This window comes from Pipistrellus hanaki, assembly GCF_964339955.1.
Source record: "Pipistrellus hanaki genome assembly, chromosome: 2".
In the NCBI taxonomy this organism is placed as follows: domain Eukaryota; kingdom Metazoa; phylum Chordata; class Mammalia; order Chiroptera; family Vespertilionidae; genus Pipistrellus; species Pipistrellus hanaki.
Window position 1 is genome coordinate 111,256,427 of NC_140504.1, and position 24,204 is coordinate 111,280,630.

Genomic DNA, 24,204 nt, shown 5'->3' on the forward strand with positions numbered 1-24,204 from the left:
AGATTACTAACAGTGAATCTCAGCCCCCCTCTCTAATTCCATTTTCCATGAATGGCCAAGTAGCCAGTTTCTCCAAAGTGTACACAGGAATCCAAAATGTCCCCTGCTGTACACTGTTGCAACATTCAGCCCAAGGGCAATCCCAGGGGTCACAAAATCAAGCCACTGAGTCATGGGCAACCTTTTCCTTCCTTTTTTGTTCTAAAGAATGGAATGGAATGGAATGGAATGGAATGGAATGGAATGGAATGGAATGGAATGGAATGGAATGGAATGGAATGGAATAAAAAGACTAGAAAATACCTGAGTCATTGTGAATAAAATGGAATAAAAAGACTAGAAAATACCTGAGTCTTGTATGAAGAAACACTGTGTAATAAGGTTGAGCTTTGCTTCTTGAAACATTTGTTTCTGAGTTTCTCTCACTGTGTTGTACTCAATTCAACATGGCAATGACTTTCAGAAAAGCTGTAAAGTCACAGCAGAAAAACATAAAACCACTGGGGACAGAGGATCTGGATTCTAGTGATGGCCATGCTGTGGGTCCCCAGCTAAGTGCCATAATCTCTTTGAACCCCTTCCTAACTTGTGAAATAAAGCTGATAAGCCCTGCTCTGCCAAACCCACAGGACTGCTGTGCAGCTTAAATGGAACGCAACATACGAGGGACAAGGCTGATGTAAGGAATTTTGAAATTCTGGTTTATAGTGGGAAGAGATGGATAACATAGTGTGGGAGCTATGGAGTTTTCAGGTAGTATTATAGATCCCCCAAATTATCACATATGCATCCTCCCAGTTCTCTATCTGTCCAGCTAGGTGACACAGTCCAGGTGATGCCTCAGGAATTCTTATACTGCAATGATTTTAAGCAACACAAGCAAAGGAAGTTCCAAGTTTGTTTTGTTAAATGCCATTGGTCCTGGGGCTTGTATTCATAGCACCTGAAAGTTTAGTGCTGACCAGTGCTTTCTGGCTGACCACCCAGCAGAGTGGTAGGCAATCCATGCAAGCCCATCATTTACTGGGGAAACAAGACAGTGTTACGTGCATGCCTCTTACTGGAGCAAACATTAAAATTCTTTCCACTTCATGGAAAGGTCTTGCAAAACATTGGTTCTAATGTCTTCTTGCATGAGTCATAGACTGAAGTATGAAGAAACACTTCTGAAAGGCAAACAAGGAAAAAAGAAAAGGAAGAAAGCTTTGATGTGTTCTTGGAACATAACTCCAAGTCAGTTTACATTAACAAAATCAACATGTAGATCTCTGTTTAGGGTACACTGCTAAAGGACAAAAAAGAAAGTCCATTTCTTTTCTATTCTTTAATTAAAAAGATAATAGACACACATGAATCAAATAATAAAATTAGTTCCAAAGAAGAAAGGAATGCCAGGATTTTAAAGTGCATCTTTCCAAACCTGTTTCTTTTACTGAAATAGCAGGTGGACTAGACATAAATGGAGACATTGTACAGATTTATTTTGCAACCCATTTTTTCATCCATCAATATGTCAGATAGCTTGATCCATGATAGTGAATGAAACTGAGAACACTGTTGTCAGTTATTGCATAGTAGTCCTTCATATGAATGAAGCATAATTTATTAATAAATCTTACTGAAGGACACAAGTTGCTTCTGGATTTTAAATTGGGAAATTGACATACAACACTAAGTTTAAGATGTACAATGTGCTATTTTGATACATTTATAGATGCTTCAGAATTGTTGCTTGCTTGAGCAATGCCAGGATAAGCATTGTTATTCATTCATCATTGTGCATTTGTCCAATTATCTCTCTGCGATAAATTTCAAGAAAAATTAACCAAAATCCATCTGCACTCGCAATGTTAATGCATATTGTCAAATTTACCTGCAGAAATGGGGTGCTCATTCCCATCACCCCAGCAATGTATGAGACAACCAGTTTCTCCTTACCTTATTAAGAGTGGGTATCATCAATTTTTTCACTTTTTTCCAATGTGACAAGAAACAACATTTCACTGCTGTTTTAAATTGCATTTCTTTAATTTTAGTGAGGTGTTAAATTAATACTACTTGTTGTCAATTAGTAGATAGTGATAATAGCTAATGTTCACTGAAAGTGTAGTATGAACCAGACGACTTATAGAATCACTTCTTTAATTTTTAGATAGCCCTGCTAGGGAGGTACAGCTAGTATCCCTATGTCACAGATGAAAACAAAAACTTGGAGGTTAATTTGCTGAAGATCATAGAGCTAGTAAAAAGTGAACCCAGAACTCAGTCAGGTAGATTTGCCCCCAAAGTCAAGTTGTTGAGCAGGGCATTATATTCCCATGTATTTCCATGTATATGCAAGTGTGCTAATCCTGTGTTTCTTCTATATGTTTTTATATATGTATTATGTTTATGTCCTTTGCCCATTTTTCAATTAGAGTGTTCATCTTTTCCTTATTAATTGGAAATATCTCTTCATATATTAAGAAGATTAATTCATTGTCATTTTGCTTTCTCTATGGAATGTACTTATATCCAATTGACAACTTTCACTTATGTTTTATAATTAGCATACAAACTTGAGTAATGACCGAAGTACCCCTGTTGTTTAGATGAGCAGAAGCAAGTTAGGTAAACAGAAGCTGTTGGATTTTGCTGGTAGCCTAATCCTCAACACTAAGGGATTTGGGTGACAGTGCATGGCACTGGAAGGAGGGGCAGAAGGAAAAATGGATATATTGAGTCATAAAGTGGTAGTTTTCCCTTTAACTGGTCTTTTTCTGAGTTTTCTCCCCCTGGCAGGACTTTTTGTGCCACTTTACCAACCCCCAAGAAGTGGGATTTTTATCACTTGATATGTTTATAGGGACCTAAAATCCCTTGTTTTCATTCTCAAACTCAAATCACTCTTCACTGAAACAAAAACTGAGCTCTGGCTACAGAACATTCTCCAGAGATGGGATGTGTACAATAGAGAAGGCATGGGGTCACAGGTCCCAACTTGGAGCCTGTCCAGGAGCTGACTTGCTGTGTGACCACAAGCAAGTTATTTCACTTCGCTGGGTTTCAATTTCCTCATTATCAACATGGGGATAATGATAACTATGTCACAAAGTAGCTTGGAAATTACCTAAGAAAATATTCATCAAATGCTGGTGCCTCACAGGACACTGAGTGCTCAGCTGATGGCCCTCATCCACAGCCTGGGGTTCTTAGCAATCACACATGTGGACATGTATTATATTAATAGAAGGGAAAGAGAAACCTTATGGATACCCACAGGAGGAATGTGAAGACTTGCTATGCCCCAGTTGCCCTTGATATTAAACTGGAACTTCAGTTTATATATCTCCAAAATTGTCCCACATGACACTGCAGGAGCTAAACAGCAAGACAGCTATCAACCCAACAGCCTAATTCCAGCTGACTTCCTCGGTCCTTGTGGGTGGTTGAGGTGCTTCCCTTCCACCTATGCTTGCCATAGGCAACCATTTGCCTCCATGGTTATTCCTAACACAATCCCAGAATTCTCCATCTTTGCCTTTGATTATACAAGATAGCAGAGTTACATTTAAATGAAATAATACTATGATTCATTCAGAGAAAATTTACAAGTACATCAGAAATCCTTGAAAGATAAATGAGAAAGGTGATCCTCTTTAATTTATTATAAGAATTCAAACAATCCCCTCATTTGCTGTTACCTGCTCATTATTTCTCAGCCATTCCTCCAAGTCCCCATCACAGCCCTCCTTCGGCCTTAAGTTATGTTTATATATTAATACTCTTCCTTTGTAAAGCACTTCAAATTTAAAGGAAATGGACCTGTCATGTGTTGAGCCCTAGTCTTTGCCAAACCCTTTATAAAGGGGACTGAGCAGTTTCCAAAGCCACATAACTAGACAATAACCAAAGTGCAGTTCAAACCGAAATGCATCTGACCCTACAAATGCCTGCCCAAGATTCCCATCATGTCCTTGTCCTCTGTACTTTACAAAGCACTTTCACATGCATTTGCTTCTCAACTACTCCAAATTCTTCTAAGAGGCACAGATTCTGTAGTCTCCATTTACGGATGTGAGAATGAAAGAGGCTGCACAATGTGGCTTCACCAAGGTGGAATCAGAACCCCAGACATCATATTATGCCCCACCAGGCATCCTCCCACAGCAAGGCCCTGGGGTACATGTACCAGGGAGCTTATGGCCACTGAGTAGTCCTCTGTTTAAAGGAAACACAAAGAGTACATTTCAGGATGATCTAAGTTAACGTTGACCCACTCACTGGGCGAAATGGAGTTCAGAGGCTTTGGACTCCTCAACCCTCCTTTCCAGGTCTTCACTTTGGCTTCAGCAAGTAGGTGCTGCCCCCACAATCCTTCAGGCTGCCCCCACAGATCACTTCCACTTGAAAAAGTTGGTCGGTGCAACCAGCCCCTGAAGGACCACATGATAGATGGTAAAACCCAAACCAAATTGTTAGGAGGAAATTCAAAACTTCAGCCAAAACAAATGCTGCCAAAATGAAGGATTAGAAAAACACTACAAGAATAGCTGGCACAATGAAGCACATGAACCTCACATTACTCAAGGGCATTAGCTCTCAAGGACAGTTTGTCTGCAAGAGAATGCACTAACGTGCTCAGCTTGCAGCCATTTTAAGCTACATTCAATGAAGAATCATTAAGACTTTGAAGTGTTAATGCTGGAATCATACACTGTCCTAGTGGAAAAGGTTCTTTGGGAAAATCTATTCCAATCCCAGAATTTAACATTTGATGGAACAAATAGGTTAAGTGACTAAATCAAAGTTATATAGCTGGTCAATGGCAAAAAATGACTAGAAATCAGATTATAAAGCTCCAATAACATCCTCACATATTTCTAAGAACTTGACTTTCCTCCAATCATCTTCCCTCCATACATAAGTAGCCCAAGTATGTATGTGCACACACACACCTTCATACACACATGCACATATATTCGCACACACGTGCTCACAAAGATTCCATAGACTGGAATCTTATCAAGCTTTCCCAGGCTATAGCTCAGGTAACATGGCTGACCATGAAGCTCACTGAGAGAACCATTGTGCACCAGGAGGGACCTGGTTTACTTTTAGTTTTCTATTTGTACCTATTGTTCAACTGATAGATCAATGACAGCATTGAGCTATGGGTCTATTAAATGACTGAGTGCAAAATGTTCACAAAGTGCTGCGCATGGTACCTGGATCACAACAGCCCCCAACCCTGTCCTATCTAAGGGTGTGCCAGCCAGACAGAAGACCTGGGTGTGAAGAGCAGGGGCTTAGCGGTCAGACAACCTATGCCAGGCCCCCATATTGCTCTTGACTTTGGACAGTATGCTACCCTCACTTAACTCCGGAGTCCCTATATACATGGGCTGTTGCAGAAATAAATGAGCTGATGTGTGTTTGTTGCCTGACTCTGTACCAACAAACAGTAAGTGCTAAGCAAACAGAAGGGCACCAGTGTGAGACTTTGTATGGTAGAGAAACGCACCATCCGCTCTCTTCCTTTCCAAGTGTCCAGATCTGCAGTCTCCTCTGCAGGTGAGTTTGTGGTCTCACAGCACCAGGACAGGGGGTGTGGTAGCAATCAGTGCCCAGTCTGTGGACAGGAAGTGTCTCCAGACTCTTTCCAAACTCACCTGATAGGAAGTATTTGCCTATATGATTCTGAAGGGACTCAGATGTCCTATCCTGATATATTTTCAGCACTTGATCTCTACAATGTTGTCCTCCAATATTGTTAAGTGGCTTTCTAAGCATTCTCAAGTTGTTTCATTTGGGTTTGCTCTTCTCAACTAGGTCATAATGCCCAAGACAGCAATACCCCAAGTCAGCTGAGAGGACTTCTGATTCAGTGTGAACCCAAGGGCCTGATGCTGGAATGTCTTTTCTTCCACCCTAGTGAAACCTTGACCCTACACCTTTTAAGAGATTCCACTAAAATCAGTTTCCCAGAGACTCAATCCAGTGTGTGGGAAAAAGTACGGGAAAACGCTGATTTTCCTCTCTTCACACATTCTGAACACCAGCTTCTCAGTATCCTAGTGCAGGAGACCAAACTGCACAAGAGAAGCAAACTTCACAAAATGGCCTTGGTCTCAAAGCAAATTCTAAGGGAAAAGTTCCACAGTTGTTCCTCAAATCTGGAAGTACTTGAAGCATGAGCAATAAGAGACAGGAGAAAGAACCATATTGTGTAGAGTCAATGGGGAGAAGTTGCTGAGATAAGGTCAGTGTCCAAAGACTCCCCAGCCACCCCACCCCTCAATTTTCACACACACACACACACACACACACACACACACACACACACCCTTGTTGGTGTGAAATGTCTGGGCCAGACATTTGTCCCAACCTGAGAATTCCCAAATTCAAACTGTAAACATAACACAAGTGGCTTAAACTCACAGGAGGCATCCATGTAGGCAGTCATAGTAAGCCTCCTCAGCGGTTGCCAAGGGTTTGGCACCAGAGACTAGCTGTCTCCCGTAAATTGCTCTCCTCTACATTATTTCAAGCTGATTGTTCAGGAAAATTATCATATTTAATTTCATCTTTACCATAACTTTTATTTCCTCAGTGAGGATCTATACTGAAGGATCCTGTAACTTGACAAGATTACGCTGCTAGAAGGAGATAGAAGCCCATGTTTATCATCTTCCAAATCTACAGCCAAATGTCCTCATTGCCACTAACTAGCTGAGCCACCTTGAATAAGCTCTTTGAACTTCCTTCTCATCATTTGTAAACTGAGGAATGATATTATCATTCTCATAAGATTAGTATAAAGACTGGATATATGAAAATAGATAAAGAGCTTAACATACTGATCAGTACATAGTAAGTACTCAGTAAAAGATTCCTTGATTGCCATTTTGTTTTCTAATACCCCATTCTGCCAATGGCAGCTCATATCTTCATCCCCTAGGTATAACTTAAGATAAAACAGGAATCATCCTCAGCTAACACAGCACAAACATCTATTCAATTCTGGGTAATAATAAGCTGGTTTTCCACTGCAAAGTCAAATTGACCTCCTATGTGAATAAGAATCTCCCTGTGGTCTTTCCCTTTGACACAGCCTTGGTTGCCATTAAGAGCACAACTGAGTACATTTTAACAGATATAAGTCCCTTCATAAAATTCTAGTGATTCTTAAATAACCATTAGAAAATAATAAACGATAGAGTATTGAAAAGAATACAAGTTTGCTTGAACTGCATGGGATAAGCCATGTGTTCCTTAAAAACTGCCATTGTTTAAATGTACCTTCACTATGAGCTCCATGCATCTTCCCTGTGTCAGCCAAGGGCACACTGAAATGTGACCCAGATGGAATGATGGGAGGAACTTGTTAGACATTATATAAATGCAGATGCTCTTTTTCATCTTTACTCACCTATCAATGTGAATTGAGATCTGGTAAAACTTAAGAAGATATTTTCATTTAAAGATAAATATGCTGCCCTATACACAAAAAGGTTCAATTCCTGGTCAGGGCACATACCTAGGTTGTGGGTTCAATCCCCAGACAGGGTGGATATAGGAGACAATAGATAGATGTTTCTCTCACATTGATGTTTCTCTCTCTCCCTCTTCCTTTGTCTCTCTCTAAAATCAATAAACATGTCCTTGGATCAGGATAAAGAAGACATATGTGCTGACCTTTGTCTCTCTCTTTCCCTAATAAAATATCTGACCCTACTGAAATTCCCCTTGGTCCACCTCTCCTAGCCTGGGCTCACATCTCATTCCAGCCTCTGCCAGCATCCCTGAGCAGGTGTGGCTCAACAGCACCTCACCCTAAGCCTCTGATGCCTGCTAGGACCTCTGGGCACTAAAACAGGGAGCACAGGGGCTTATCACCACTGGGCCACCTTGACCAATGGGAGATGAAGCCATAGATAAATGCTTCTCCCTTTGGGGGAAAAGCAGACAGTTCCAAGATACCTTTCTTAAGACACTTGAGGAATTCTCTTGGAGCTGGCCTCTTCCACATGCATCATATAGGAGCCTTCCTTCCCTGTCTCCCTGTTTCTGCTCCTCACTCCTGATCCAGCATGATTTGCCCTAATAAAGTACCTGCATGCAGGCTGCTCATTCAGGTTCTACCTCAGGGTCACCCAATCATGTAGTTAAGACAAACCATTTCCTGCAGTACAATTCAATGACTTTAGTTTTAAAATCAACAAACAGGACATGAGACCTTACACAAGAAGCTTCTGTGCCATTTCTACTTCCAGGCATGGTCTGGAAGACACGGACTGAGCACTGAAATAGACAGATCTCCAGAACACCTCAACAGCCTGTATAGATAACTAGTCAGAAAATATGAAATAGGACTATTCCCAAACCTGGGATACATGTTGCTATTGTTCTATAAGAACAGTGAAAATACAGTTTAGCTTCACTTCCCTCAAGAGACTGAGACAAAGAGGCAAAGAAGATCACTCTTGTTTGGCAATAAGCCAGCGATAAGCCACATCAATGCTAAGAGGTTGTCACCACACCTGAGTTGAAACTGCTGAAGTAGCTTTTGAAAAATACTTCCCAGAAAGTTGAGATCAAAATCCCACACTAAACAAATATTTTATCATACAGAGGAGGAGTTACCCTCTAAAGTGTACCTGGAGTGTGGTGGAGGAAGGAATATCAATACTGCAATACTCCAAAAATAAACAGCATAGGGCTTAAGAAACTAAGATTGTGCTTTACCAAATATGCAAAACATCTTGGGAGCATTCCAGAAGGAAAAGGGTTAGATGCAGATGAGTATAAGCAACCAGATCAACTACATGCATGGCTCAGACCATTTGGGGGAGTACACAACACACAGAACCAACACACTATGAAAATGTTTGAGTTTCCCAGATATTGCAGAGAAATGGATTTCAAAGCAAGACACCACAAGCAGTCCTGACATATCCCCAGAGCTTCTCAGAAGGCACTGGCACTGGTTCTTCGGCATAGGTGTGGCATGTGAGGAGGTGGAAAAGCTCCCCCACCATGTTCCACAACTGGGAGCACAGGTGTGACACTACCAGGGGACTGGTTCAGGGAGCCCTGAATAAATCAATATTTCCAAGTCCCTGAATCATCTGTGTCCCAATTTCCAAGTCTTAGTACAAAATTAGGCTTATAATATTAGAGAAAATCTTGAGAGAACAAAGAAATAATAGAAAGTGCTTTGTAAAAAAAATAATTTTATGTCCACTAATATGAAAGTTAGGCAGACACTCACCTTTGCTGAAAAAGTCCTATGCTTATAGCTAATATGTCAGCTCCCTAAACTAACATTTAAAAAGTTTAACAAGCCAAAACTGGTTTGGCTCAGTGGATAGGGCATCAGCCTGCAGACTGAAGGGTCCCAGGTTAAATTCCTGTCAAGGGCAGGTACCTTGGTTGTGGGCACATCCCCAGTAGAGGGTGTGCAAGAGGCAGCTGATCAATATTTCTCTCTCATTGATGTTTCTAACTCTCTACCTCTCTCCCTTCCTCTCTGTAAAAAATCAATAAAATATATATTTTTTAAAATTTTTAACAAATTTACTCTACAAACAGCTTAAACATATCCTCAGGACTACTGGAGCACCCCTGAGTATGACTGACATAAAAGCTACGCTTGCCTCTCATCAAAGAGACCTAGGGGTGCCTTCCCTCCTGGCAGTATACTTGAACCCAGCTTTATCTGGAGCATACCCTTGAAAATAATAGCCGAGACCGGTTTGACTCAATGGATAGAGCGTCGGCTTGGGGACTGAAGGGTCCCGAGTTCGATTTCGGTTAAGGGCATGTACCTTGGTTGCAGGCATATCCCCAGTAGGGGGTGTGCAAGAGGCAGCTGATCAATGACTCTCATCGATGTTTCTAACTCTCTATCTCTCTCCCTTCCTCCCTGTACAAAATCAATAAAATATATTTTTTTTAAAAAAAGAAAAGAAAATAATATATATGAATTGATATAATTCAGGCTGGCCTCCTTCCAGTTTGTAAAAATGGGTCAACTTTTCCTTGAGCAAGTTTAAAAACATTCCCCTTTTGTTGGAGCTCCAATTTGTCAATATAATTGATATTTTAAAAACAGGTTTATGGCTAGAAATAATAATCCCAGTTGCATGGTCTAGAAATTCAATCTAGAAAGAGGCCCAGGCTCCCTTATATTAATAAATATATTAATAAATTAAAAGAACTATTTTAGTCTAGTTATTTAGCATCAATGGCTATTAACATTACAAAAAGAGATGCGTGCTTCTTTAAAAAAAATTTTAATCCTCACTTGAGAACTAAAAATCATTGATTCCAGAGAGAAAGAGAGAGAGAGAGAGAGAGAGAGAGAGAGAGAGAGAGAGAGAGATTAAAGAGAAACATATATCAGCTGCCTCATGCACACTCCCCAACCAGGAATCAAACCCAAAATCTGGATATATGACCGAGAATGGAACCCTCATCTCTTTGGTACATGGGGTGATGCTCTAACAACACCACAGTGTCCAGGGTGACATGTGCCTCTTTTTTTCTTTTCTTTTTTTCCCCCAACATGTGCCTCTTGATGGAGAAGCAAACCAACATCTGTGAAGCCATCTTATAAAAATAATTTATTAATTTATCTGAATCTCATCAAATCTCCAAATTTAATTACTAATTACTAGAGCATGCATATGAAGAAATACATTAAAAGACATTATGAGAAAGCATTCAGTACAACCATAATATGGGAAATTCTACATACAAACCTTGCAGATTTTTTTTCTATTTTCTTTTTTCCCTATTATTTTTTTTATTTAAATAAACCTTTATTCTTCATATTACTACAAATGTTCCTCACTTATTTTTCCCTCCATTGCTTCCCTCCACCAGGTTCCCATCCCATCCACTGCCCTTTACCCACCCCCCATTGTCCTCATCCATAGGTGCACAGTTTATGTTCAGTCTCTTTCCGCACCACCCCCACTCCCCTTTTCCCCAAGAATCATCAGTCCACTCCCCTTCCATACCTCTGATTCTGTTATATTCACCAGTTAATATTGTTCATCAGGTTTTTTAATTCCCTTGGTTTTTAGATTCATTTGTTGATAGCTATGTATTTGTTGCTCATAATTTTTATCTTTATTTTTTTCCTCTTCCTAAAGAACCCCCTTCAGCAATTCATATAATTCTGATTTGGCGGTGATGAACTCCTTTAGCTTTTTTTTATTAGTGAAGCTCTTTATCTGGCCTTCGATTCTGAGTGATAGCTTTGCTGGGTAGAGTATTTTTGACTGTAGGTTCTTGTTATTCATCACCTTGAATATTTCTTGCCATTCCCATCTGGCCTGCATGGTTTCTGTTGAGAAATCAGCTGACAATCCTATGGGTGCTCCTTTATAGGTAACTACCTGCTTTTTTCTTGCTGCCTTTAATATTCTCTCTTTGTCTTTTGCTCTTGGAATTTTAATTATGATGTGTCTTGGTGTGGTCCTCTTTGGATTCCTTTTGTTTGGGGTTCTGTGCACTTCCTGACCTTGTAAGTCTAATTCTTTCACCAGGTGGGGGAAGTTTTCTGTCACTATTTCTTCCAGTATGTTTTCGGTATCTTGCTCTCTGTCATCTTCTGGGACCCCCATAATTCTGATGTTGGTTCGTTTGAAGTTGTCCCAGAGGTTTCTTACATTATTTTCAACTTTCTGGATTCTCTTGTCTTCTTGCTTCTGTGGGGGAGTGTCTTCTGGCACTTTATGTTCCAAATCTTTGACTTGATTCTTATGATCTTCCATTTTGTTTATAAGACTCTGTATAATATTTTTTTATTTCAGACAATGTATTCTTTATTTATAGTTGATCCCTTTTTATTTCTAGTTGATCCCTTTTCATATCCTCATAGGCCTGGTTTATTTTATCAGCCTTTTCTAGGAAATTCTTGAAAAACCTTATAAGCGTGATTTTGAACTCTATATCCAGTCGCTTTTTGTCCTCCATTTCTTTCGTTTGTGATCTGTTTCCTTGTCTCTGCATTTTCGCAGCTTCCCTGAGTTGGTAGGGTGGCTTTGTGTGCTAAGGTGTCCTATATGGTTTAGTGGGTCAGCCTCCCAATTACCTGAGGTGGACACTCTTGGTACACCCCTTTGTGGACTGTGTGTACAGCCTTATTGTAGTTAAGTTTTAATTGTTGTTGGTATCACTGGGAGGAACTGACCTCCAGGCCAATTGGTTGTGAGGATCAGCTGTGTCTATGCCAGGAGACAGCCTTATTTGACTAGACTTGGAAAATTGCAAAAACCTCTGTGTTCATCTTGGATGGGGAAGAGTTTCAGGGTGGAGCCTATAGCCTTGGCTTCCTGTCAGCCCCACCCTATGAGGTTCCTGAGTCTCAGTGCTCCTCAGTGTCCTTTGGTACTCACTGCTTTGGTACTGACTGCAAACACCTCTGAAAGAAAGATGCCATCGAGTTTCACATACTACCAGACAGTCTAGTCTCTCCCCCAACTGGGGTTCAGTGCAGTTGGAAGTGGGGTTGGAAGTGGGGTTCAGAGCAGTCCAGAGCTTTTGTCTCCTTCCCACTAGGGCAATCCAGCAGCACAGTCAACAGTCCATCCTCTGTGCGCAACCTGCGCACCTCCGGGGCTCTGCCTTTTGCCGCTCCCCTGAGTTTCCACCTTACAGCTTAGAATCCCTCTGTATGAGCCTGGGTCCTCCCACTGAACTGGGGTTCAGTGCAGTTGGAACTGGGATTCAGCACAGTCCAGAGCTTTTATCTCCTTCCGGCTAGGGAAAGCCAGTCAGGCACTCAGCTGCCCCTCCTCTCCGGCTCTGTCCTCTTCCCACGTGCACCGTGTATCTGTACCAGAGGCTTTTTACAGCTCCTCTGATCTTCCTTCTGGTTTTCTCTTTCCTTCTAATTGTAGAATTTCCAGTCAGTCAACTTTCCTGTAGTTCTGGAAATGTCCATTTTGTATTTTAGTTGTATTTTTTTTGAAATTGTTGTGTGAGGCTGCAGTTAGGTGTTTACTATGCCTCCACCTTGGTTTCTCCTTCCTTGCAGATTTTTTTCAAGAAAATTGAAGAGAAAAGAGACAATGAGGAAGGTGACAAATGGACTTAATCATTAAATAAAAGTAAAAATACACACTAGTTAATCAAAATGTGTGGCCTTTTTTCAGTCCTGATTTAAATATATAAACTTTTTTTTTTAATTATGACAAAATTGTGGTTATGAAGAAGAAACTAATACTGAATATTTTCCTCCACAAAACGAATAAAAAACTGTACAAAATACATTTTTTAAAAATTTTCAGACATAAGATATCAAGCTATATAACTGTGATATCTGAGAAAATGAAACAAAGGAATTGAGTTTTAAAAAAATACTGGATTTTTGTGTGAAAGCAATTTTATTTTTTTCTATTTCTATCTTTTTGTTCATCAGGTTATAATGAAAGCAATTTTAAAATGACAGCAATGGGACAGGAGAAGCCAAGAGAAGCTCCACAGTCTCACTGAGTTGAGGTGAAATAGTCTCAGGATATAGGATATCTAGTCAAATAAACTTGTTGCAATTCGTGGCAAAGTATCACAGAGAATTGAACTATGCAAAGAAGGGTTCCAGAAATCTGCATAGAAGGCCCCTTGTGTCTTTAGCTGAGCACTAATCTGTGCATTTGTAGGTGAAAATATACAAGGCTGTCAGAAGAATTGAAGAACAGTTCCCAGAACTTTCACAGAGCTGGAAAGTATATAGATTCTAAACAACCAAGTATGGACTTCCCTTCTTGAGGTAATTGTAGGATATGGATAGATGTCTCTGCTGCTATCACTTGGGAAGAAATTGGTAAAGAAGTTCTAGAAATTCCAATAAGCTTAAAAGGGAGGATTAGAACAAATCATTATCAGTGTTACACAAGGCACGTTATTTTTATTTTTGCAAGCAAATGTGCTAATTCAGTGTCCACTGCCAGCATGGTTTCTGAACAGTATGAACAGTATTTGATTCCCATGGTGTAGCCTTATATAATTCCTTCAACCATTGCCAGGTGGTTAGAGTGTATCAACAGATTGGTAAGCAGTCTGCTTTCGGTAGCAGTACAGTCTCCAAACTTGGAAGCAGAGTTAATTTCTTGAATGTACCAGTCTAGTCTCAGAAAGGCAAGACCAAGTCTTTTCCCAGCTAAAGTTGAACACCAAAGTCCAAGGTTCATAGGACCATTTATGAAAGGGACAGAGGAGTCCTCCAAACAGGCTGATTCTGGCTTAGCACCAGAATATGCCAAAGTATTGACTGAAAATAATGTGGAACTTAGACTTCAAGCCATATCTAGAAAATGATAGCTCTAATGTTTTTAATAATGTACAAGTTATATGTTTATTATTTATTGGACTTCTAAAAATAGGGTGCATATAGAATGTATTGCCCCAAATTGGAACACTTGTAAAGAGGGAAAGGTACTCTCTTAATGACATGGCATTATTCTGGGCAACTAATATATGATCACACCATCTAAAACCTCAGCAAGATTACATCATCTTATAAGGATCTTCTACTTAACATGCAACCTATACCACCAATTGCATAGCTCTGCCTTCAATAGCCCAGGTCATGGTTCCCTGATACAATCTGCAAACCAAGGAGAGACCTTGGAAGAAACCAAACCTGCTGACATCTTGGTCTCTGATGTCCAGCCTCCAGAACTGTGGAAAATAAATTATTGTTGTTTAAGCTACCCTGTCTGTAATATTCTGTTAGAGCAGCCCTAGCAAACTAATACAAAGGATAATTTTAAAACTTTTATCAAATGGCTACCTAGAGTAGAGAGCAAAGTGAAAGAATCAGAGATGAAAATTAAATTTCCCTGAATATACCTCATGTTAATACCCTGTTTCCCCGAAAATAAGACAGTGTCTTATATTAATTTTTGCTCCCAAAGATGCACTAGGTCTTATTTTCAGGGGATGTCTTATTTTTCCGTGAAGAAGAATACGGTACACATTTATTGTTAAATGAAAATAAAGGAAATTTATTACCTGTATAGGGTAATAAACACAAACCAAACTGTGAATCCTACAGTATCAAGAATTTACTCATTTATTCAATGACAATCATGTCATCATCTTCTGGAACATCATCACAACAATCCAATTCCTGAATTTCCTGGTGTATTTCTTGTGACTCCATTTCTTTCAGAATCAGTGGACCAAATCTCTCATGTTTAGCAATAGCACTGTCTTTAAATGAGTGCTTCTTGTCAAGGTAGCCTGCTCGCAGTGCATTTGCAATGCAACTGTCAGTGATTTTCTCCCATGAATACTTCACCCAAGTCACAACTTCTTGCAGTTTAGGTTTCACAAAGTTTCCACGCTGATTTCTCTCCATTCTATTTTCAATGTAGTCATTAATTTCCATGTGCCCTAGCGACCAGTTTGTGGTAAATTAATTTTCATTCTGAGACAGAGCCTAGGGGGGCCTTATTTTTGGGGGGATGCCTTATATTTCACTCAGAAGGAAACCTGTAAGTAGGTCTTATTTTCGAAGGATGTTTTATTTTTGGGGAAACATGGTAGCTCTGAATTTGAAACTAGAATCCTATATAGTAAAGAAGTAATATGCAAATTAACCCTCACACCCTCAGAATATGGCTGCCTATGACCAGGCTGGCAGAGGGATTAGTGAGGGACAACCAAACGATTGAACAAGCAGGCTATGTGGGGCAACCAGGTCAGTGGGGGAGGGTAGGAGGAGAGAGAGACCATGAGGGACAACCAGGCTGGCAGAGGGGGAAGTTGAGGGCAACCAGGCCAGCAGGGGAAGGGCAGTTGGGAGTGACCAGGCTGGCAGGGGGGCAGTAAGGGGTGACCAGGCAGGCAGGAAGGTGAGTGATTAGGAGCCAGTGGTCCAGGATTGTGAGAGAGATGTCCCAGGGATGGGGCCTAAACTGGCAGTTGGACATCCCCCAAGGGGTCCCAGATTGGAGAGGGTGCAGGCTGAGCTGAGGGGACCTGCCCTATGCATGAATTTCATGCACCAGGCCTCTAGTATTATATAATTACGAAACAAACAAAAACAATGAAGGAGCCCTGGCCAGGTGGCTTGGTTGGTTGCAACATCCTCCCATAACCAAAAGGGTTTTGGGTTCGATGCCTGATGGAGGCATATACCTAGGTTATGGGTTTAATTTCCAGTTAGGGATCATGAAGGAGGCAACCAATCAATGTTTCTCTTTCATCATTGGTGTTTCTATCTCTCTTTCCCTCTCCCTTCCTCTCTGAATATATATATATATATATATATATATATATATATATATATATATATATATATATATTAAAAGAAAAGAAAAAACTTAAAAAAAAAAGACCTAGGTTTGTCTTTATGCTCCTATACTCACCCTTAATCTTCCCAAGCATTTAAAAGGAACAGGCCAGATTATGGACTTGTGAGTTAGAACATACTACAAAGTACTCCATTTCTTCCCATATTTCTTCACATAAGCTGAACTTTATCTTTGAAGAGGCTCTTTAGTTTCAACTCTCTGCTCCCAGGAGGGACTTTGCATAGATTCAAAGCCATGCATTTTGTCTGGGGCTCTCAACATTGGCGGGTTCTCTGTGCCTGGTCTCTTCGTTTTTAACATCAATATAGCAAACTTCTCCGAGAGGCACATGTCCTCATGGGAAAGCAATTTTAAGTTCGCGTTCCCTTTAGATCAAGGGGGCAACAGTGTAGTTACTGACAGAGGTTAACATGGCAAGAAATTCAAAAGCTGTTTCTGGATTGTTGGGGGTGTGTTATCAAGGTGATTCCATAGTTCCTTTCATTCTAGAAGCCAGTTCTAATGCATGGGACAAGACACCCTTGTTTCCAATGGGGCTCAGCTTCCCGTTTAACAAGTGATCTCAGATATGTTAGGAATTAAATGGTTTCCTTCCCACGTCAGTGTTTAGAAACTGGGTAGTGAAACATCATCAAATTATGGAAAGTTCTAAATTCATAATAGTACCCACAGTTAATTAAGTTAGCTCTTGGTTTCTAAAGATGGATGCATTAGTTTCCTTTGCTGAAAACCTCTTCCTAGAGGCCAGGAAATCATGGAAATGTGAACTCATTCTTTGCCATAGTATATTCACGTATTCCCTTGGAAATTAAGAACCAATGGGCAAAATGAGGTAATGGGTCTTTTGTACCTACAAAGAATTGGGTCAGACTTCACCTATAGGCATTTATTATTAATTCGTTAATAGTTCTAATCCAAAGGATTGAGAATTAGGGAACAGATGATTCCCAGCATTTCTAGGGAATTTATGAACTAACAATGGTGACTGAGCTCTTAAACTGTTCCTAGCTTAGAGAATGTTCTGGATAGAGTGCAGTGAATGGATATACTTCCCATCCATTCCTATTTTTCTTATATCTGCAAAAGGTGAATAGCTTCCCAGATGTAAAACAATTAAAAATAATAACAAAATCAACCACAAAAAGAAAGAGCATTTTTATTTCTGATCTTAACTGAAGATAAATGCAGCCTTTTCCCAGTGTAGGGCACAATGTGATGGTCATTCTCAAAGCAAGGACTGGGGTACAACAGTGGAGAAAACAGACAAAACTCATGTCCTCCTAGAGCTTACATTCTAGTTCTTGGGGATCTTTCAATCCTTTCTAGCACTCCCCTGCCAGCCATTCTAACATGGGCCTTTCTTTCCAAAAATCCACTGCCTAAAAAAATAAAAAAAATTTTCCTGATGAAAATTCTCCCACCTTATCTCACTACCTTATTCCCAGACCTTTATAGGCTCCAAACCAACAGAGAGCAGCCCACCAGTGGCTCAGCCCTGAGACAAGGTGAAGGTCTATCCAGGGAGTGATTGGCAGGTTCTTTCCCTGCCTGAGATGTAGAATATGGTAAGAAGAAATTGCTGCTACTGGGACAGGGAGATCTCTGAGTAAGAAAAGTGAAAGTGATGTGTGATGAGAGGAGTACACCTTCCTTCTCAGTGGCCCATACTCATTTTGTCTGCAGGAGGGGAGAAGCTGGGGGAGATAACCACAAACCCCAGGTTGCCCACTAGGGAGGGCAACAACCCCATCTACTCTCCCCCCAGATCTGCATCCTGGGCTACTGTAGTCTGGGAGTTCACACCAGATGGCCCAGAGAAGTGACCAGAGGGGGAAATGCACTTGCTGTACATTCAACCCAAGAAATGACTAGTGCCAAACAGTGGAGTGTGCAGGAGTTGAAAGAAGACTTTGAGTTCATTCAATTGTCTTTTTCTCACAGGTGAGGAAAGGCCAACAAGCAGCAGCCCCTAGGCCATGTAGTCATGTGAGTGGCAGCATGGCCTAGTTTGGTGCATCATTTTCTCTCCTCCCTATCAACAAGCCAAAGCTCATGGAACTTCCCAGAATAACTGAGGACCCTGGAGCAGCTGAGCTGGGGGATCTGGGAGGGAAGTGGGAATGGAGATAGGAGGGTGCTGCCCAGGGTAAAGGAAGCCATGTGGCTGGCAAGTCTGGGAGTAAGGTTGCTGTAAACACGGAGGTGGGGCATTTGAGTTGCATGGGAACAGGGGTGTGATGCTGGCTGTATGGTCTCCAAAATGGAACCCGTGATGGGCAGAAAACCTTGTTCCTTTAGTCTCTCAGAGGCCTCCTTACACTAGCCAACTTTGATCCACACATCAACTGTGGGCTTATCTCCTCCGTAAAATGGGCCTTTGTCCTATCCTGTGTCCTGCCTTTGACCTGTCTTTAAGTCCTGTCCACCTCAAGTTCAAAGGAAATTGACATTCATTATGAACGCCTATTATCCCTAGCCCAACCCATGTCTCTTTACCTGGCTGCTTTGTCCCAGCTTACTCTCTTCTCCAGGTCCAAGGGACAATGAACTCCCAGGGCCAGAGAGGAGCAGATCCTCTTTAGGGTAGCACGTCCCCTGGAAAGGAGCCATCCCTCACCAGCTCCCCATTGGAACACACAATGTGAGTTTAATATCCAAAACGTGCGATTTCTCCCAAACACAAAAAATAACAGAGCCTTCCATGGGCTTGTCATTTTGCCCACCCCATGCTGAATGCCTTTAAAACTGCCTTAATGTAGATAAGAGAGGATTGTGTACATCACACAAATGGTGGAAGGTAATAAAACAAACATCAAATGTGAGCTCCCATGTACTCGCAGTTCTTTCTCTATTTGCAACAAAGACAGGAAAAAGGAGGAAACTTCAGTGTGGAAGTGCAGCAGGTTAGAAATGTACCCTTCTGAAGGTCAGTGAGCCCCTCCCTGTAGTATTGACACCTCGGGTCCCAAACTTCCTAGTGCGGAGAAAGTACCCCCTTCCCCAACTCTCCTACACCAGTGCCACCTGAAACCACAGCAAAAGTCTCCAAGGAGAAGGATTGGAAAGAAATGGCCATCAGCACGTCATGCCTTGGGTCCCCTACCTGGGAACAGGCCCTCCCAATCGTTCCTGTTGTCTGTCGGAACTCAGGAATACATTGGCTGGAATCTAGAGGGGCACTCGTGCAGGCAGAGCCTGGTGCCTCCTTCTAGACACAGTTGCTTTCCCCCAAGAGCCACCAGCCAGGTGCAGAAACAGGTAAAGGCAAGGAAAAGTGAAAGTCAGAGATCATTTAGCAAACAAGAGTCAAGTTCATCCGAAAAGGCTTATACAATTTCAAGTCCAGTATTTTATTCATTAAAAAAGGAAATTATGACAAAAATAGTCCTCAAAAGGAAATCACATGACTGGGCACAGCAGTGTGGCATCCGTTAGAGGTCACTGCAACTTGCGCCCAGTGAGGTCTCTAAGTGCAGCACCTCCTCAGGGGCTTGAGGCGTTTACTTTAGAAAGAAGCACTGTTTTCACCAGGAGAGAAGCAAAAACATATACCCAGTATACCTTAGGAAGGCCACAAGCCTAAGCCAAGTCCCTGCGGACTCAGCCCAGGCCTTCTAGGTCCCTCCCCCGTCCCATCTCCTGTGCCCTCTCTCCCAAATCGCTTCCTTGGGCTCCGGGGCGCAGAGACCCCCCTGAGCGGCGGGGCGCTCCCACCTGAACTTAACAGCGGGCTGCGGGGGCAGGAGCACAGGGACACCCGCACAGGGAGACACTCACACATTTCCAGCCCCGCGTACCTCCCATTGGCTGGAAGCAGAGGGCGGGGCTGGCCGGATCCAAAACAACAACCTGCTCGCAGGGACTTTTACCCGCGCCGCCTCGTAGCCTCCACCTGGTGCGGCCCGCCCAGGAGCCACAGCCACCTAAGCCACCCTATTCTCCCACCCCTCTGCCGCCCGCGCCCAGGCCACGCCTCCGCAGGTTATATTGGGCTGAGCGGAAGGTGGAGGCCAGTCGTAGGTGCTTTAGGCCAGCGTGGAGATGCTTCTCTGGAGGCCGGGGACGGAAAGGCGGCTGCGGGAGCCTCAGCCTCGGGGACTGGTCTCCGTGGGCGCTCAGGGCTGAAGACACCAGACCCTCTCCAAGGGTGACACGCATTTCCGAGCCCCGTGGACGCCTGCCCGGGACCTGCGAAGTTGTAAAGAAACCCTCCGGGTCACAGAGCAGATGCCTACACTTCTTCCCTCCGGCAGGAAATCCCAAGGCCCTTATGACTGGGCAGCAGAAGTCAAAGCCGCACACTTGCACACTTGCACCCTGACGTCTCTCATCTTCCAACTGAAGACAGCGCTCACCCAACTCTTCCCTCTTCGTCCCTCTTAGTTCACCCAATAAGCACAACCCCTCCAACGAAACATTCCTATGGAATTAGACTCTTCCACGGAAAAGTGACTGTCTCTCACAAGAGGAGGGAGAGCTCTCTGGGAGAGAAAGAGAAGGACTCCCGGACCTGAGGTCGCCACTCCGACCCCGCACCAGCTTCTCAAGACCGCGCCAAAGAAAGGAGTGCGGCGCGGAGCCAGGACAAGGTGCGTGGGCATGGAGTCGGAGATGTTCAGCCCCCGTGCGGCCCACGAGATCAAGCCGGGTAGTGATCTAGAGGGCACAGGAGGTAGCAACGCGCCCTCTCCGCTGTCCGCAGCCGGCGACGACTCCCTGGGGTCGGACGGGGACTGTGCAGCCAACAGCCCGGCAGCGGTAAGCGGCGGTAAGCGGAATGCGAGAGGTGCGCCTGCCACGGAGGAGGGGGGCCCGGTGGCGGCGGGGACCGTAGAGGAGGGCGTCGCAGGGCCCGGGGCCGAGGGCGCAGGGGTCGGTGAGGGCGGGCGTAGCAAGCCGTACACGCGGCGGCCCAAGCCCCCGTACTCGTACATCGCGCTTATAGCCATGGCCATCCGCGACTCGGCGGGCGGGCGCCTGACGCTGGCTGAGATCAACGAGTACCTCATGGGCAAGTTCCCCTTCTTCCGCGGCAGCTACACGGGCTGGCGCAACTCCGTACGCCATAACCTTTCGCTCAACGACTGCTTCGTCAAGGTGCTGCGCGACCCCTCGCGGCCTTGGGGCAAGGATAACTACTGGATGCTCAACCCCAACAGCGAGTACACCTTCGCCGACGGGGTCTTCCGTCGCCGCCGCAAGCGCCTCAGCCACCGGGCACCGGTCCCCGCACCCGGGCTGAGGCCGGAGGAGACCACGGCTCCGCCGCCTACTCCTGCGCCCACGCCCGCCGCCCCGAACTCGCCCTGTGCGCGCTCCTCCGCCCGCCAGGAGGGGCGCGCCAGCCCCACGGGCAAATTCTCCAGCTCCTTCGCTATAGACAGCATCCTCAGCAAGCCTTTTCGCAGCCGCCGCGACGGGGACACGGCCCCCGTGGTGCGGATGCAGTGGGGCTCTGCGCCCTGCCCGCCGCTCTCCGCGTACCCCGCGCTCCTCCCCGGCGCGCCCAGCGGGGCCCTGCTGCCGCTCTGTGCATACGGAGCGCCGGAGCCTGCGCTGCTGGGCGCGCGCGGAGCCGAGGCGCCACCGCCCGCGCCGCACCTCCTGCTCGCGCCTTTCACCTCCTCGGTCCCCGCCAAGCCCTTCCAAGGCCCCGCGGCTGGCGGCGGCAGGGGCGGCAGGGGCGGCGCTCACTTGTACTGCCCCCTGCGGCTGCCCGCGGCCCTGCAGGCGACCTCCTCCCTTGGCCAGAGCGCGCACCTGCCCTACCCCATGGAGAGGCTGCTGGCCTGAGCCGGCTGGCTGGCTGGCTGAGCCCCACCGGGTGGGCACCCTAGGAGACTCCCGTATCGCACGTTCAGGGCTTTGCACTTTCTGTCCAGAGAAAAGGAGCTTTAAAAGAAAATTCTCCATCAAACGTGCCTTACCGCTAAAGAGTTTTTGACAGAAGTGTTTAAACTTAGTCCAGAATATTTCCTTCCTTTTTTTTTTTATAACTTTACAGAGGACCAAAGCAATATTTCATAGTTGTTTGAGTTTCTTTACCAAGCCTGCCTCTCCCTTCCTTCACCGACTTTTCCTCTCTTCTTACTGCCCAGGCACTCCCTAATTCCTATCATTTTTGTTGCACCTTCCATTGATTTGTTCCTAACAAAAGAAAAAGAAAAAAGCACATCAGGGAACCATTCCATATGAAAAATGATATGACTACTGCTTGGGGTTTATTGAGCCCCTGTTCCATGTGTACGTGTGTGACTGAATGTGAGAAAGGTGTCTGAATCTTCAGTCATTTCTCTGCAATTGACCAGTGCTTCACTGTGCCAAAAAGATTAAAAATATATATATTGTTGGGTTTTATAATTAAATTATTTATATATATATATATATATATATATATATATATATATATATATATATATTTGAAATCCGGATTGAGAAAGTTGCAGGCAACAAGCTACAGCTTTATTAATGGTTTGGTGATCACACACTGTGGTCTCCCTGGGCCAAGCAATTTCTTTAAAGCAAAAGTTGACATTTTGTATGTAAAGTGCCAGGACCACTGCCACGTGAAAGCAATTGTGGTTTTTATTTTTGTTATTTTATTTGTATCTGTGTACATATCCATGTATAAATTTTATGAAACCGAGACATAGTGCTTATTTTTAAATAAAACTCACAACTGACTTTAGCACTTTGTGGTGATGGGCTGGAGATGGAGAGTTTTTACCCCCTCCCTCTCCAAGTGGTTTCAGTCTGAAGAAACTTCCTGTGGGGGTCAAAATATTTCCCTGAATGATTCAATAAAAGTAGAAGCAGTCTGCATGTTTTCTTACCTGACAGATTGCTGTACAAATCTCCAAGATGGGACTTCTAACAGTGAGATTTATTAAAACTTAAGACCAATGATCTCTGTAAGAATTCTCCTAAGAGTTACAGAACAATTTAGAAGGTGTGGGCCCCAAGAATCGCCTGGCTGATATTATCAACAAGCTTATAGTCAAGCAGGCATTTTCAGGCAAATTGGTCCTGATTAGGGCTCAAAAAACTGGAAACATTCTTGGCATGTGATTATCTTAATCACCCAAGATTTCCTTAGGCCCGTTTTAAGAGCAATTTGAATGTCAATGTTTTTTGTTTGTTTTGTTTCCAAAACAAAACCTACCTTTTTAGGAATGCAAAAAGTCCATTTGGGTGTGAACCCGTTTGTAGTATTTTTTCAGTCTCCCCTTTTATATAAAGAGAGCCTCTGTAAATGTGGGGCTGCCAGGCCTTTTCCCTTGTGATCTGAAGAGAAAGTGCCACTTCAGATGGGCAAGGGACAGTTTCCCATATTAAAAATGGGAGATTTGCCTAAACTGGTTTGGCTCAGTGGATAGAGCGTTAGCCTGCGGATAGAAGGGTCCTGGGTCAGATTCCAGTCAAAGGCATGTACCTTGGTTGCAGGCACATTCCCAGTGGGGAGTGTGCAGAAGGCAGCTGATTGATTATTCCCTCTCATTGATGTTTTCTAACTCTCATCTTTCTCTCTTCCTCTCTGTAAAAAATCAATAAAATATATTTAAAAATAAAAATATGGGAGATTTGATTGGAGGAAGTACCATAAAAGTGTGAACATCCATTTCTCAAGAAATTCAAAGACAGTGGGATTCTAACAATTTATAGATTGCAATGTTCTAAAGAGTAATACAAACAATGAGAAATTCAGAGACTGGAAATGCAGGCCCCACTGTTATTCTTGATGTTCTTGGACAGATCTCATCTCTTCCAAGAGAATAGTTTCTAAACAACATATTGTGAGGTGGGGGGAAAGGGGTGATTATTTCAGGGTGCTATCTTTTGGCAGGAATGGGAGGGGGAAAGCCCATCCCTAAGTCTAGCTAACAAGTTTGAC

General features: G+C 43.4%; 1 protein-coding gene across 1 annotated transcript; it reads left to right on the top strand.

The window, feature by feature from the left end:
- Window positions 1–20,207: 20,207 nt before the first annotated feature.
- FOXQ1 (forkhead box Q1) lies at window positions 20,208–23,867 on the top strand. The gene has a single exon (XM_084873771.1). The coding sequence runs from the start codon at window positions 20,913–20,915 to the stop codon at window positions 22,104–22,106; it is 1,194 nt and encodes a 397-aa protein (XP_084729897.1). The 5' UTR covers window positions 20,208–20,912; the 3' UTR covers window positions 22,107–23,867.
- The last annotated feature ends 337 nt before the right edge of the window (window positions 23,868–24,204 follow it).

What these genes read in the sequence shown, in the direction of transcription:
- FOXQ1 (XM_084873771.1), top strand. Translation starts at nt 20,913, where the DNA reads ATGGAGTCGGAGATGTTCAGCCCCCGTGCGGCCCACGAGATCAAGCCG.